Below are 17380 nucleotides of genomic sequence, written 5' to 3' on the forward strand. Positions count from 1 at the left end.
ACTTCAGTGATCCATCAGAAATCATCCTGATTCATTATTAATATGCTGATTTATCATCATGGTTGGAAGTAGTTGTCTGCTGCTTAATATTTATGTTCTGGAACCTATGATATTGTTGAGTAAAAAGTTAAAAAGAACAGAATATTCAAAATAGTAATCTTTGATAGTTGCCCTTATATTTTAGGAAGTGGTTCCCTCACGAATTTATCATCATATTTGGTGGTCCTGGGTAAAGTCAGCCAAAAAGGAATTTCCTTTCAGAGGCTGGGCAAATAATTAGCATTTCAACAAATTATGATTACGTAACAGAATTTATTTTTCTTTGAAGTAATGTGTTATGTACAATATGTTGACTTTAAACCCTTGGGGTGACTGCCACCACAGCACAGATCTTATAATCAAAGAGGTGCAGTGCTTTCATTAGAGGCTCTTCCAGGGCCCAGACTCTGCCTGGATGGTGCCGAAACCATCTGAGCAGAGCTAGTTATCCCCTCCCCTCCGCAGAGCCCTTCTCCCAGGGCCAGGGCATTCCGCTGGGCTGCTCCAGACCGCAGTTAAGCAGCTCCGTCTGGAGTACGTGACGGCATGCAGAGCCGCCCAAGTCCCTGCAAACCCTCTGCTCTCACTTACCAGAGCAGTCACAGAAATCATTAACATATTTCAGAGAGAGCGCTAGAAAACCCACACACCTGAGCTGCAAAACCTTGTACAGTGACAGCAGGGCCAATTGTCCTTTCTGCCTGCATCCAGAAGTGTCTTTCAGAAGCATGGCTCTGGAGTTTTATCCCTGCTTGCTAGTAGGCTTTGCATTCTCTGTGTCAGCTAAGGGGACCAGATTTCTGAAATGGAAACCAGGAACATTTCTCAGTTCAATGGTCAAAAAATATTACTCAAAAAAAAAAAAAGAAAGATAGAAAACTTATACAACGCTTTTTTTTGTATGTTTGGTTTTTAATTGTTTGGGGTTCCATTAGATCAAAATAACCCTCGTTTAATACAATTAACCAAAACCACACTATGAAAAATAGTAAACAGTAGGCCTAACTATTGCAAAACAGTACTACAACAAAATTATAACTTTACAAAAATATTACAAAATATGAGAATGTCATAAAAAACTAACTGTGAATATACTAAATACTGCAATTATAACTTTTTATTTTTTCAAATGTTATTTTGTGACTTTTGTAAATGCATTTTTATTGTTCCTAACTATGCTTAATACTTTGCATTTTAGGCTAATTTTGAACACAAAGTATGTGTTTTCTGCAAATGTAACTGTTAGAAGTGTAGGCCAATTGTTTCAGGGGTGTGTTTCCTATTCGTTGTTACCTATCCACTTTTTCTTGTCGTAAAAATGGGCGTGGCCATTTGTAAATTCTATGGGTCTGGCTTCCGGTTTCATCTGCGTCCACTCCGTCCAGCTATTTTTAGCTGAACAAAACAGTTTGTTTTGCTGCTTGATATTGAAAGCTGGTGTGTCTTTTCATATTATTTTAATGTATTATCTTAATTATGAGCACACTGGTTTGTAGTGCAAACAGTTTTACCGTTTACTGCACGTTGTTATTCTCCTCATTAATGAACCGGAAGTCTCACCCATAGGCTTACTTCCGCGTTGAAGAAAAAGGATTTCGATGGAATTAACAACCATAGTTAGCTATATGATGCTTTTGGAACATGCACCCCAGATCGTTTATTTTAATTAGGGTGTATTTACGTTTAAAATTGTGAGCAAAACAATTCTGTTATATAGTACATACAAACAGTATTACTATAGTGTAACAGTTTAAACAGTTTAAACCGATAACGTCTCTTGCTAAATAGTGCTAATAGCGCGTGCGTCTGTTTGCATAAAGTTTCTGGCCTGAATGGTAAGTTCAATTAAATAAGCATGATTCTTAGTTTTGTCTTTTTAAATTCATAGGGTTGAAAATAATCTCTCTAAAAATGTATCTATTATATAAAATAATGTGCATGTATAACATTTGTGAAATATGGTAACGTTATCTTAAAAGAGCTATTTCTACCTGATTTATCTCATAAATATTTAGTTTTGTTGGTTTAAATTAATGTATTTAGGTTTGATCAACAGTATTCAATATTTTTGATGGGAAACCAGTTTAAATGTTACCATTTTTGTTACCAATTTTTTTCAGTGTGTTTTTAGGGGCCATTTAATAAGTGCAAAAACATAAGATTTTATATGCATTCTTTTTAAATCATTCCTACACTCCTGAATGTTGTCATAACCACAGGAAGAAGTACAGGCGAGAATGTTTAATGTGTAAACAAAGCACACTGTTGTGATTGCTTGTCATTACATCAGAAAATTCAGACTGCCAAGAAACTGCTGTTTTTGGTTGGGGATTGAGTTGGCATTAACACACAACATTATTTTTGCTCTCAAACAGATTTACATTTCTCACAGCTTTTTTTTTTTTTTTTTTTTTTTTTTTTTTTTTGCCCAGTTGAGCAGTTTTTGAGCCCACCTTTTGCCATGTTTTAAAGTGAAACACACTATTTTTCAGAGCATGTTGCTTAAATTTACAGGAAGGGAAAAGCGAGTAAATCAAAAGAAGGAATCAACAACAAGAACATAATCAGACCCAGCGGCTCCAGATTTGCCTGTTTGGGTTTATGGTGCAGAAAAAGCCTTTGAAATGCGAGATATTTTCTGTAATTCCAAGTTCAGATCTTGTTTTCATTGTAGCATTGCACAATTATACATCCTCGGGGTCATAGAATAATACTTCTTTGCTCACACGATGTATTATTTATTAATTTTTTTGAATACAAAAAGACCTATAAACATCAATATTTCTTTATTAAAAAGAACAAACATAAGTGATAGATACATATCATGAATGTTTATATGAAAAGTCTCACCCAGCACTCAGCACTAACATACAGAATGACCTTAAAATACATACATGGGTAGAGTAAACCAGCGAAGCACAAACCTGAGCGTCCAAAGTAAAGGCACCAGAGAGTTTTCCTCTCACATAACTCACAAAAAACATAACATTGCTTTTAGGTTGCATTGTTGGTTAAAGTGCAAACCAAGCACTAGTGTGAATGAAACACGGAGAATCATTCGCTCAGGCAACTTGACCGTGCATCTGTATATTTCCAAATATACAACTCCCTCGTGCAGCCCATTTAGTGGTTTTCTTCTCTGGAAACCATAAAACACCTCACAGTGTTACGATGGCCTTGACAAGCCACGGGATAAAAGCTGAACACTTCGTCCAGCTTCGGTGTTGAGTATTGTTCAAACGGCAGAAGCGCTGAAATATAAATACAAAAGCACTACTGAATCACATGCATGATGCTTTCTCTGACGCTACGATACGTTCTGCAGAAATGTTCACGAATTGTCTGTTTCTTTGATGAAACCACAACCACCCAAAACACTGAGCATGAATGTGTCTCGGAGAAAACTCTACAAAGAGGACCGTATAAAGCATTAACATCCCATGAATACTGGAGGAAACATCTGTCTTGAGAAGAAAATGTTCTGAGGTGGCAGAACATCTCAAGCTGTTGAAACAAAATTCATAAGGGAAACATTATGTTGAATAAAAACCTTATTATTTCCAATCCTGCTCTTCAAAGTCTTAGTGCAAGCAAGGCATTCGAAAAGGAGTCGGTTGACGCAATTCATCTGTGATTGTAGTGTCTCTTTCACTTTCATGAAGGCGTGAGGAACATATTCAAGTATTCAGACCACTGACACTCCTTGAGACGGGGCGGTGAGGGCACTGATGATGTCTGGCCGCTCAATGCGTGCGAGAGCAGAGCAGAGCAGGCCCAACGTGGAGCCTTCCTGCTGGGCCCAGTCAGTTAAGAGAGTGTGGATGGGGTCTTGGCCCCGTCCGAAGTCATCCACGCGGTCCTGTTCGTAACCGAGTGTGGCCGCCAGCGGTCTCCAGCTCCGACTGCCCCCCTCGGCGAGAAGCCCCTCTACCTCCTCCTGCCTGTGAGGAGGCAGGTTCACATAAAGTCGCGTGTCCTGTTTGCTGTCTCGTTTACTGCCTGTGGAAAGTGAGAGAAAGGGAACAAATAATTACTAATCAGCCATTTACACTTTTAGTGAAAGCAACCTACACTACAAGCAACAATATATCCAACACAACCAGTGTAGTCCAATTCATAAACAAATGACTCTTATGAACCAATTCTTTTTTGTGAATCAAAACGTACAGTTCAACCAATGCAGCCAGATTCCTGAACTGAATGACTTATGAACAACTTAGTTAACAATTAAATTAAATTAAATGATTAGAACAAATGACTCTTATGAGCCAGTATTTTTAACGAACAGTTTAAGAAGATGAATGAATAGAACAAATGACTCTTATGAGCCAATTCTTTTAATTAACAGTTCAAGAAGACAAATTAATAATACAAGTGCTTCTTATGAGCCTGTTCTTTTATAAATTGGTTCAAAAAGACAAATAAATAGAACAAATCACTCTTATGGAGCAGTTTTTTATTGAACAGCTAAATAAGATGAATGGATAGTAAAAATTACTCTTATGAGTCGATACTTTTAATGAACATAAACTAGTGACTCTTAGGAGCCAGTTTTTTAATGAACAGTTAAAAAGATGAATGAATAGTACAGAGTATGCTTATGAATTAGTTTTTCAAATGAACAGTTAAAAAAAAATTAATAGAACAAATTACTTTTAAAAAACAGTTATTTCATTGAACGGTTCCAAAAGACGAATAAATAGTAGAAGTTATGATCAGAAAATCTGTATGGCTTGCCAACCCTATCTCTGTTTAAGCTGTTCTCTCATACCTTTGCTAGGCTGGCTTTCCTGAAGGCTGTGAGAGTCCAGAAACACGCCACTGTCGCTGTGTAATTTCTCTCCTTCCCTGACATTATTCAACTCGTCAGCCCGTGCCTTCACCAGAGCCTGCTTCTGCTGACATGACTTCCAGCTGCACACACACCAAATCACACGTTTATCATCAAGTAAAAACAAGAATAATATTTCACTTCACAGACACGTTATGGTATTCTAAATCTAACATATACAACTAGAATGAATTTCTGTGTAAATTATGTGGATAACCTCACAAAGTGTATTTTTCTTCTTTAAACTGCCGCATGACCTCACCATTTGTAGGCGACGTAGAGTAGGAGGCCGAGCACCACCGCAGCCAGTACAGACACGTAGACCAAGATGTTGTTGTTGTTGTTGCCCCCTTGGTCCTGTGGAGTGAGTCGAGGGGATCCAGACCCTGGTGCTGGGCTGCTCCTGTTCTCCGTTTCCTCATTCAGAGTCGGCTTTCGGGGGTACTCAAGCGGACCATCAGAACCAGATGGACGGGACAGGATATTAAGGTCTTTTACTGAAAAAATAAAACAAAACAAAACACACATTTGGTTATTTTGAACTGCCTTTATAAACATTATATGTGTATATTAGTGCTGTCAAAATTAATGTGTTAACACATGTGATTCATTTTTCCAGTTTAACGTCGTTAAAAGAATTGTATCTTTTTTTAAAAGATTAAATTTAAAAGATATTTGTCAATGAGCTCAGGATCTGTTGAACCTGTGATCAGTCAAATCTGACTCCTGCAGCTCGTATTGGATGCAGGGTTGTCAAGTTCCAATACATCGCCTTGCTTACAGTATTGCAATGTATCTCAACATATTGTATTGCAACCCCTGTATCGTGGTACGTTTTGTCTTGCCAGATTCTTGCCAATACACAGCCCTAATAAAAAACATTAAAGTGATAGTTTACCAAAAATAAATAAATTAAAAAATAAATTCTGTCATCATTAACTCACCCTCATGTTGTTTCTAACCTGAATGACTTACTTTCTTTTGCATAAAAGAAGGTATTTTGAAGACTGTTGGTAACAAAGCTGTTTTGCTTACCTTTCATTGCATGAACAAAAAGTTCTGAGATGTTTCTCAAATTATCTTCTTTTATGTTCCATAGTTTATGTTAGGCCATTGTAGCCTAAACATTTAACACAATAATAGCTTTAAATGATATTTTAAAGGTATTTTCACAGCCAAATTTAGTTCGCGATTGATTAGATTAATCGCGGCACCCTGTAATTAATTAAAAAATGTAATCGACTGACAGTTCTAACATATATATATATATATATATATATATATATATATATATATATATATATATATATATATATATATGAATCTATGCATCTGAAAATGAATACTAGTAGTTGTGCTATCTTTATAAATTCAAAGTCATTAGACTCACATTAGTTCTGTCTAGACATTTGAAACACACTGAAGTACATTCTGAAGCACTTAAACACGTAGACTGCAAAAAAAGGAAATGCTCTTTTTAGCTTTCACATGAAATCCACATTTGACACACATCTGCTGTGAGTCTGATTAACACATCATCAGTGGGCACAGCACAGCTGACAGACTAAATGCCAGATCGAAATGTTGAACAGTGTGGAATGGTCAAGAGGATTCATGCCCCCCACCCTTCATCCTGAAATAGATCATGCAGGCCACCCCACACACACACTATCACACAGATGCGTGCATTCTTTTGTCCACTCACTCTCTTACACACCCCACAGGCTGCCTGTGTGGATCAAACACTCTGTGTGGCTGCCCTGACCTCAGCCTGAGCTCTCTAACTGGTGACGCCACCCTACAGAGAACAGAGGGCAACGTGGGATGTGACCCACTAGCCAGCTGGTTAACCTCCAAACCCGTTTAACACACCTCGGGGCAAAGTTTAAGATGCAATCAATTAAAGATGTGGTGCTTTTTAAATGACAGTTTACACTAAAAACAGTTTTAAAAATGATACATTTAATTGTTTAGAGATCAGACAAAATCTATGTAAAGTGTTTATCTTCTTAATCTGATCGTGACTAGATTGTTGCTAAGCTCACGGAAGAAGGAGAAGAACATTTGAAGTCAAAGTGAGAGCTGTATTTTCTCAAAAGCTTCTCACAGGTGTCTGCCACATGTTAACAATCTAACCATACACACTCACACACATGCATAAATGTTATTATATATAGCTTGGCACAATCTTCATCCAAGACACACATGCATCTCGGGTTACGTTCACACAGTCAGTGTTTGGAATTGACAACCGTGTTTACTAACAGGTGTGTCAAATCAATGACAAGTAAAAGGATCCAAGATACGGAAAAGGAAATTACTTTTAAATTTCTTTCAAAACCTAGTTCAACAAGCATGGGCCAAGTTCTTAGAAATACATTCATGCTTTTTATTCATGTTGTTTACATATGGGTTTTAAAACATGTATATACCATTTTTCACAAGCTTAAATTTAATGAATGAAAATAATGACAATTCCAGTTTACACCTTGAATACATGTGAGAGCAAACATTTAAAAAATGTTTTAAAATCAATCAAATTCAAACTAGTATATATAGTATACTATATAGTGTATATATTATATAATATTATAATATGTTTTATTATATATATCATAATAAAGAGGTAAAGTAATCTAAAGAATATTTTCCATGTGTTGGTTGAACCACATGACTTTGCTGATCACATGCCATGACTTTCATTTGACAGATAAATTTAGAATATTTCAAATATCAAATTCACCATTTTTTTTCTTTTGTTGTTGTTTTTTTTTTAAATAAGAAATAAAAGATTAAGCCGAATTACTAAGCTTTTTTTTATTTTAGTGTTTTAATAAAGCTTTTGTCAAATTGCAATTTATATAATAAATTTAAAAAGTGATTTTAAAATGTATTATTTAAAATGTGATTTTTATTCATTCATTTAAAAAGCTCCAGGTTTGCTGTGCATGTTTGCAGGGCTGCATAACTCTGCCAAAATGTTGTGATCAATATGTTTCAATACGTGTATATCAATACGAGTCTAATAATAATGACATCTTGATTAATCGTGCTCTGCTCCCAAGAGAATTGACATAAACATACACTAGAATATAATGACCACCGCACTCACCCATACAGACGGTGTCAGAGTACGGCTGGCAGGGTCTGATCTCCACCTCGTCATCAGTACAGCGTGAGCAGGGCACACAGGGTTTCCTGTAACTCCGCTCCTTTGAGTAAGTTCCTGGTTTACACCGCTCACATATAGTATTTCCCAGCGGCCCACAGGCCCGAACCACTCCGCTTCCATGCTCACACATGGAGCAGGCCGCGCACAGCCCACTTGTGCTGTTACCATGTCGCCACAGGAAGAAACTCTCACCGCACTCACACTGGGTGTCCTGAGTGGGCGTGCAGCGTGCCAGTTCGGGAATGCCGGCGGGGCAGTGGGTGCACAGACGACAGGCTGACAGACTCTCAGAGTCTGAGAATGACACACCTAGAAGAGATTTAAAGTCATTTTTATTAATAATACATAAATAGACATTGGCAAATCAACAATATTCACATCTAGCCATTTATTAAAAATAAAAATGAAAATGTATGTTTTGAAAACACTCACCGTCTTGACACGGCTGACACTTGGTGTCTTCCTGACCACAGCTGCTCACCAAACCAGTGCCCGCAGCACACATGCTGCAACATTCGCCTGTTTTCGTAAACTGCTCGCTGGTACAGACCTTACCAAACGCCACCTGCAAAACACACAAGCACATGTCAAATTCAAATTAGTTTTAATAATTACATGCTATTTGTAGCATAAATATGATCTTGGTAACCCAAAAGACAATTTTAAGAGTTTTCAAGTCCTCTCAGTCTCAATGTATTAAACAGAAACATTAAGATATATTGATATTAGGGTTGCACGATTATGACAAAAATCATAATTGTCGATTATTCCCTTGAAATTGTAATTGCGATTATTAATAACGATTATCACAATTTACATTGAATGATGTTTATACCATTGTTTGATGCAACTGCATGCTGTATTTTTATATGAAAATAAACAAGCTGAAAACAGTCCAAATGAAAAACATTTAGTGCTTTTCAATAGTATTAAGCCTCAAATGTCAACTATACATCAGATTGATTTCTTCTTTAAAATTATAAAAAAGTAAAAATATGAATGGTATTATAATGTTATACTAAAACTAAAACAATGGGAAAAAAATCTGTAATATAATATGTAGAAAGAAAAAACACATCTTAAGCACACCGAATAAGTGGACTTTATTTGCCACTTTGAGCGATTACGTAATTGTGGTATCCATAACTGTAATCGCGATTAGAAATTCGATTAATTGTGCAGCCCGAATTAATATTCAGCCAGAGAATTACATTCAAATATTGTGTGAAATAAGTTCAAAACCCTAAAAACTATATAAATCCATCTCATAGTTTTTAATCACAAAGAATTAAGATTTTTTTAAATTATATATATATATTATTTATATATATATATATATATATATATATATATATATATATATATATATATAAGACACTTATCAAAATAACAAAAGAAGTCAAATATTAAAAAGTGTCTTTTAATGGCAACAAAAAAAGACTTATTAACAAAAGATTATTCCAAATTAATTTGAGTGAAAAATATAAATTTATAAATATAAATATAAATGTATAAATATAAAGTTCAAATATTCAATTTAATGTCAATTAACTTCACAAAGATTAGGGGGGGGGGAAATTAGGAAAAAATTCTAAACACTGATACACATTCAAGCAACTTTGTAAATCCACAACCTTTAATTTGTAGCAGAACTTGCCATATCATGCACTCCACAGACTGACATATGTGGGGCACGTTGTTCTCTTTAACACACACACACATTTCCCTGTGATTTCACATTAAATGGGGTTTAGGCATTTTAATTGCACAGTGTTTCCTGTGAGAGCCTGTAGTGGGTTTCAATAGTCCTTGTGACTTTAACACTCCAATCTGGGTGTAAATAGTGTAACACACCCTTTCACACATCTATAACAAAACAACATCAAAAATGAGGGATGTTTAAAAATATTCCACGCTCATGGAAATGTAACATTATGTATATTAGCACCCATTTCAAACAGACGCAGCATGCAGTGGGGACACCAGTGCAGCTTGGGACCCCAGGGTAGGCTGTGATGTGTGTGTGCGTCTGTTTGGGTAACAGAAGACTTTGATGTCCCCCTCAGCTCTGCAGGTGTGATAGAGAAGGTCAGTTCTGCAGCATGCATATGTTTAGGAAAATTACCCCTCACACACCCACTCCGCTTCACAACTGCCCCCTGGGGCACTGACAAGAGCCAACAGATGCCTAACATGTAAAGCTCCTCCAAAGAGGGAAAGCAAAACCCACATAGCCTCTCTGATGTCTATCTCTTCTCCTCTCTGATCTCTGTTGGGGCGAGAGCGTGTGTAAACCTGTTGAACGAGCGCACACACTCATAATCTCATAGAAACACTAATTCACATTTGTACACAGCTGCCCACAGGGCAACAACCTTCACTTTGTAAGTATAAAGAGCAGTTTCTTTCTGCATTTAAGCCACTGCAGCTTGCTTTGATACACCTTTTCATGGTTTATAAAAAGTTGAGTAACTAAATAATCAGTATTGAAAGAGACCAAATTTAAACATTTAAAAACCTGCCATGTAAAAAGCCAAAACTGATCAACCACAAACTTGAGTATTGGGAAGTACGTGGTAGTTACAGTAATAAATAAACAAGTTAATAAATTATACATATTACCAATCAAAAGTCAGTTTTCAGTACGATTGTTATTTTGAAAGAAATTAATACAGCAAGGATGCATTAAATTAACCAAAAGTGACAGTAAAGACATTCAGAATGTTACAAGAGTTACAAAAAGCTGTTCTTTTGAACTTTCTATTCATCAAAGAATCCTAAAATCAAAGGTTTCCTACAAAAATATTAAGCAACACAACTGTTTTCAACATTGATAATGATTAGATTTTTTTCTTGAGCATCAAATCAGCATATTAGAATGATTTCTGAAGGATCTCGAGACTGGAGTAATGATGCTGAAAAGTCAGCTTTCCCATCACAGGAAGAGATTAATTTTTTTAAATATATTAAAATATAAAAAATAAAAAGGTGCTGGGCTATGATTAATAAACAAGACAAAATCAGTTTAATACGTATACGTATTGAAGGAGATCCAATAATAATTGAATATACATTTACAGTAGTAACAACAAATGATATTTTATTATATTATTTGATAAATATCATGTTTTTAAATATGATGGTTTCATTCTAAACATGGTGATTATCTCGAATATGGGCACCCAACATAATATATAATATTTACCATCTGAATCTAACCATGCCAGCCATCTATTAATTATCATGTGAATTACTGTGCGCCTTTAGGGCGCTTTTTCCCCCTAAAAACCATACTTTTACATATTCTTTCGTTATTTAAAAACTGTTGCTTTAATTATCTTAAACAAAACTGAACATCATAAAGAAGACCTTTGTCTCAAAATATATGCATTCATTTTAGCGATTCTCATTTGCTACTTAAAGGCACAATATGTAAGATTATTAAATATCCAAAAACCACTAGAACAGTGTTATATATTTTGCTGACTTGCATACTTACATTATCCCAAATGTTTCGAAGAATGTTTAAATCCAGAGAAATTAGCAATTTTAACTAGTGACACGGACCGTGACCATAGTGTTATTGTGTCACCTGCCAATGACGTCATAACCCTTCGATTTCCGAAACATATATATATGAAGAATACATATAAAAATACAAATTAAACACAAAAGGAAAATACATATTTTCTCAGAAAGGAAGGGAAGGCACAGACAGACAGAGAGCAATTTCTGAGCAGTATCTTTGGAATTTTCTTTTTCAGTTTCCTAATATGGTGTTTAATACTCACCAAACACAGTAAGCTGAGGGGGGACCTTAACATCCTCCATAACGATATATCACTATATAATTTGTACTTAAGTCTAGCTAAATAGAATGTACAAAGTGCAAACAAATGATATATCATCTATAAACATTTGGGCAGAGGCAGGAATGTAGAGCTCAGAGGAGGAGAGGGCGGGGGGCATACACACTACAAACACTTCCAGCCTAAGTGCTGATTCCACATAATGCAGAGATAATGCATTTGAATGATGCCACTTCACACAAAACATCTTTGATCTACCCAAAGATTTCATTCCCTCCTCTGAGGGACAATGTAAGTCTGGATGCCACATTTATTGTTGACTGGTTCCCAAAATGTAGGTCAAACACACCCCACACACACGCTTCCTGAATGATGCGATCTTTTGTAAAGACAGTTCACCTAAAAATGAAAATTTACACCCTTACGTATAACTTTCTTTTGCAGAACACAAAAGAAGATGTTTAGAAGAATGTCTCAACTGTTTTTGTTCAAGTCAAAAGTGTCCAAAACCATTTCAAAATATGTCTTGTGTGTTTCCCAGAAGAAACAAAGTTAGGTTTGGATTGACATGAAAGTGAGTAAATGATCACAGAATTTCCATTTTGGGTAAACTATCCTTTTAAGGCAAGACACTTCAGACAAAAAAAAAAAAAAAAAAAAAAAAAAAAAAAAACATTCTTTTGTCATTCTGTTGTCAGTTTTGAGACTTCAGCATATTTTGCTTTAATAACGTCTTCGTTCAGAGTAACAGAAAGACAGCATCCAAATACTTTTATTGCACTTATTGCATCTATTGGTTTCAATTAAAATACATATTTTAAAGGCAATCTTCAAAAAAAAAAAAAAAAAAAAAAAAAAAATATATATATATATATATATATATATATATATATATGCCTTTAAAATATGTACTTTATACACACACAATATTTTTCAAATAATATATCCAAAATCCCGACTGTAAAAACTCTAATATGTCAACAAAATGAAACGAGAATTTTGAACCTGGCTTTATTCAGTCTTCAGGTTTTTGTTCTGGAAAATGTATGGAAATCAGTACAAATTTAATTATACAGTGCCATAAATTTAAAACAACTTTAGCAATTATTCATGTAATCAATCAACTGGTTGATATCTATTAGTTTTTTTCACCTGGGTTGTCTTGCTTTAAGTCCATTGCTGTACAATATAATATATGAGCACGTGTGCTGCCCATGAGTGAGACTGGAAAGGAAATGATGAGAACATGAAAGGATCCAAGAGCCCCAGGAGGCAACAGTGATTGACCCCTCACCCCCACCAACCAAACATACAACCATACATCCACTGAGACTGAGCTAGAGACTGACCGCTATCTTATCTCACTGCAGCCAACAGAAGCAGAAGCTACACTTCACAAAAGAGTCAGAACACATTAAATGGCAGGCTAAACATGGCCTCGGGTCTGTTGAACTTCAAGACCATTTACAAAAGTGTCAGTCTGCCGCCCGAGACAGTGGGCTTCTCTATCAAAATAAGCCGGGAACAAGAGAGAAGGAAGAAAAAAAACGAGGTTGTGAGTTCAAGAGGAAACCGCGATTCTGCCCCCACCGAAAGAAGTAAAGTGATGTGGCTAAATGGAAAGTCAAATTACTGAGCTGCAAATTCTACCCCCTCGCTCTCCACAGACCAAGAGAAAATGATGATAATTACAATGCTCCGGATATCCCGGGCCCCAGCAGTACTTAAGCTGTGGTTGCCTATCAACCAACAGACGTGGTGGGGGGGGGGTCTGCTGCTATCCCTGGCTCCCCCACAGACTGTTTGAACACACCAGGAGACATGGATCTGGATCAGGCCAGTAGCGTTTAATGCATTAACTACCACTGACCTGAAAAGAGTGCAGAATCATCAAGCAAAAATGTTCATCGTTTGCATTTTGTGTAACAAGTGGCAGAACAGACAAACCAGTTGCTTTGTGATTTACAGTTTTAATTTGGAGTGACAAAGCAGCCTTTTATTTTGGGTGTTCGGTTTAACAGGAATAAATCACAAGGCCATTTGGTTCTGCGTTGACATCTGCAGGGCGTATTTCTTGGAGCATAATTTGTCATTTGAAAACATGATGAGATATCTTTCCATTTGGATGGAAAATATTGAACATTTTATACTCACTGTGAACAAAATCAGGATATTACACTGAACCAGTGTGATAAAAAAAAAACACAGAAGTTGTGCTATGCACGTCCTAAGAGACAAAGGTTGTTTCCTGTCCTTTACCACTTTACTTTTGTGCCAGGCAATATGCTGTGTAAAAACTAATCATAAAAGGAACATATTATCCACACAAGTACTGAAAAACATCATTCTGCATAATACAACATATTTGCAAAAAACATATCATCAATCATATTTGGAATCCCTGACAGACTAATATGATAGTTCTTCTAATGCGGGGTGTTGTAACACAGTTGAGCTGTAACACCTTTCAAAAGTTTGAGTTTAACAAATTCAGAACAAGCTATTTTGAGGGAAGAAAATAAACTTAAATGTCAGATTATTAAACTTTTTGAATAGGATAAAGAATGCTAAATGAAAGAGGTGTCATCTGAATCAGATTCTCCTGATTATTGTGATACATTAATATTAATTGTAACACTTGTAACACTATCCATTGTATCCATTGTATTTCTATATGCCACACTTGCCAAAATAAAGTCTCGGTCTGTCAGTTTAAGAGACATTAGATTTTTTTTTTTTTTCAGAATTTATTTACATTTTTAATTAGTTTTGAATTCAAATGTCCTACGTTTCAATAAAATTGTTTAAAATGAAATAAGAGTGGGTGTAGTTTAATTATTTTGAACAAGTAATGTATTTACCACAATAAACTTGATTAGTGTTACAAAGAGTAGGTTGTAACAACAGCGCACTTTTCTGAACTTTACATTAATTGACATTAAATTCATAAGTTGTGGATTTCTAAAGTATTTCAGTTCGAAGCAGACATGGAAAAACTATATCAAAATGTGAGATACATAGCGAAAGAAATACACTTTACAGACGTTACAAACGTAAAACACAAAGTGTTACAACGCGCTCCTGTAGGCTAATTAAAAAGCAACTGGAAAGACCAAGTAACGCTGGAAAATATGAACAGTTAAAACTACAGCCACCCGAACTCAAAAAAAAAAAAAAAAAAAAAAAAAAAACTAAACAAACTGTTACGAGTTTACATGTCATATATAAAATACTGTAAAGCAGAATAACATATAGACTAACTCACCTTTACAGCCAAGATCCACAAACAGAGTTGAAGTGCTGCCATTGCTCCCTTCATCTTAAAGAGTTTTTCTCAGTGTTTGGGATAGTATAATACAACGAGTCTCTTGTGCTCAAAACCCACTAATGTTCAAAACCACAAAGCATAAACATAAGACATCTACAGCCCCTGTTCAAAGTGTTTGGCACTCTCTTCCATAGATTTGAACAGTCTTCTCCTCACACAAGGTTTTTCTTCCAGTGTGAAACTGTATGCTGTAACAGTAAATACGGATAATCCTTCAAAGCTTCAAAACATTAATATATCATCTCTTTGTCTGTCTCCACAGTGAAATCTGCTAGTTAGTGCTGATCCTTCACTCAACTGCTGCTCTGGTCACGGTCAGCTGTTGACTAAATAGCTTTTGCTGAAGGGGATGGACATAAAGCCTCACAGGAGCTCTGTGATTGGACAGACTGGAGCCGATAGATCTTCCATTCTTGTGGGAAAATAATTCTAGTGCTCATTTATTACATGGCCATATCAGCAATACAACAGACCAGTGTTACAGAAATATTTTAAAATATGACACTGGCATTTAAAAAGAAATAGTTATCTTGTTTTCTTTTTGTTATTTTCTGCTAAAATATGTAGGCTATTATAATAACTGCAGTAACACTAACATTTTGGACGGATAGGCTTACTGTGGTTATATTTCTGGACTTAAAACAGCTAATAGAACAGATTAAAAGCCCATTTTGCTCGGTCGAGGCTTCAGTTGGGGATTTGGGATAAAAAGAGAGACACAACAGTGGCTTAAGTTTTCAGATCTGAGGGGTTTTGAGTAACGTCGTAAACCTCAGCAGGGGGTCTTCAGACTTCAGAGAGAAACAAATGGAGACTTCCCTCGCATACAATGATCATAGCGCTTCAAAGAATGAGCGCGAAGAAACGGGATGAAGTAAAGAAGAGATGGCGTTCTATTAATTCGTCGCCGATTCGTTTCGCTTCTTCCTTTCTTTCATGGTGTCAGTATCCCTTAATGACTGAAACTGAGTAGAGAGCTGCCAGAGTAAATAACGCGCCTTGAGCGCTTCTTTATTGAAGATGCCCTGTCAGTTTACAGAGTTATCACTTATTCTTGTTCTTTTTATCTTTGCTGACAGTTTGTTAAAATTTGCTAATGTGGACTTTAAGAATTGTACAGACCATTAGATAACCTCAGACAACATGGCTACCAGTTTCCCCTAGCGCCGTTTTTGCAGGAATGAATAAAGCTATGGCTTTTAATGTTAGTGGCACAACTCCAATTTGGTTTTTCTTTGAGTTAGGCTATTTGATTTGTTTAATAAACATAATAAAATTATCTAACATAAAATTAAAGTAGATGTATGCCTACACATAAAAGGGTGTGTTTTTTACCCTAGTGTTTCACTTGTAACTTAATTTTTTTTATTAACTTTTTGTATTTTAATTGTATATTGTATTTAATAGAACTAGGAACAAACAAATGGTAACTAAATTAAAAAGGTAATTAAATATCTATTATTCATTAATAAAAAAAAAAAACTGAATATTTTACCTTTGTCATACTACTTCCCCATATAGACCTTATGTTAGGTCTACAGTAAGCTAATAAAAAGTGCCATATTTATTTTTTAACAGGAATGAAAACGAGGCTGCGGGGGTAAGAAGTGCATTGTGTGTTCAATGGATTATACATTGTTTAACAGATTATTCAGGTGACAAAACATCTTTCTGGGGAAAAAAATAAATCAATAAAAATGTTGGTAGACCAAAGCAGTCATAAAACAATTTTGAAAGTTGTGAGTTGTAAAAATTCTGTGATCTATGACTTTTATACAGTTTGTGCCATTGTTAAAAACAAAGTCTATCCTCCACAGCCTCGTTTTCATCTGTTAAACTTAATATGGCATCTAAATTAACTATAAGGTCTAGAAAATAGTAAGCAAAATAAGTAGTATGAATTTATTCATAAAACAGTACGAGAGGACCAATTTTGCATCAGAGATTTCAAAGTGGGAATCTGGTGGACACTTTACTATCCTGTGAGGCCATAAAAAAAAAAAAAAAAAAAAAAAACCTGTTTAAATAATGGTTTGGATTCTATGAGACTAGTCTTCATAACTATTGCAATGGTAACGATACAGAGGAGCGATGTTGTTGGAATCCCTTCAGAACAATTTTTCCAGCTGATAAATGATAAAAAAATGGACAGCTCATCAGAATCTTTCCAACTCAAGCAATTAAAGTGACAGATACACATA

At 35.5% G+C, this 17380-nt stretch overlaps 1 protein-coding gene across 1 annotated transcript; it reads right to left on the reverse strand.

Annotated features, from left to right (window-relative positions):
- Nucleotides 1-2808: 2808 nt before the first annotated feature.
- Nucleotides 2809-15499, reverse strand: LOC109063190 (tumor necrosis factor receptor superfamily member 16-like). Its single transcript, XM_042740719.1, has 6 exons — nucleotides 15117-15499; nucleotides 8475-8607; nucleotides 7983-8351; nucleotides 5133-5367; nucleotides 4811-4953; nucleotides 2809-4038 (listed from the first exon to the last, which is right to left on the reverse strand). The coding sequence occupies exons 1-6, from the start codon at nucleotides 15168-15170 to the stop codon at nucleotides 3725-3727; spliced, it is 1248 nt and encodes a 415-aa protein (XP_042596653.1). The 5' UTR covers nucleotides 15171-15499; the 3' UTR covers nucleotides 2809-3724.
- Between the last annotated feature and the right edge of the window lie 1881 nt (nucleotides 15500-17380).

Source organism: Cyprinus carpio, chromosome B16 (genome assembly GCF_018340385.1).
Source record: "Cyprinus carpio isolate SPL01 chromosome B16, ASM1834038v1, whole genome shotgun sequence".
NCBI lineage: Eukaryota > Metazoa > Chordata > Actinopteri > Cypriniformes > Cyprinidae > Cyprinus > Cyprinus carpio.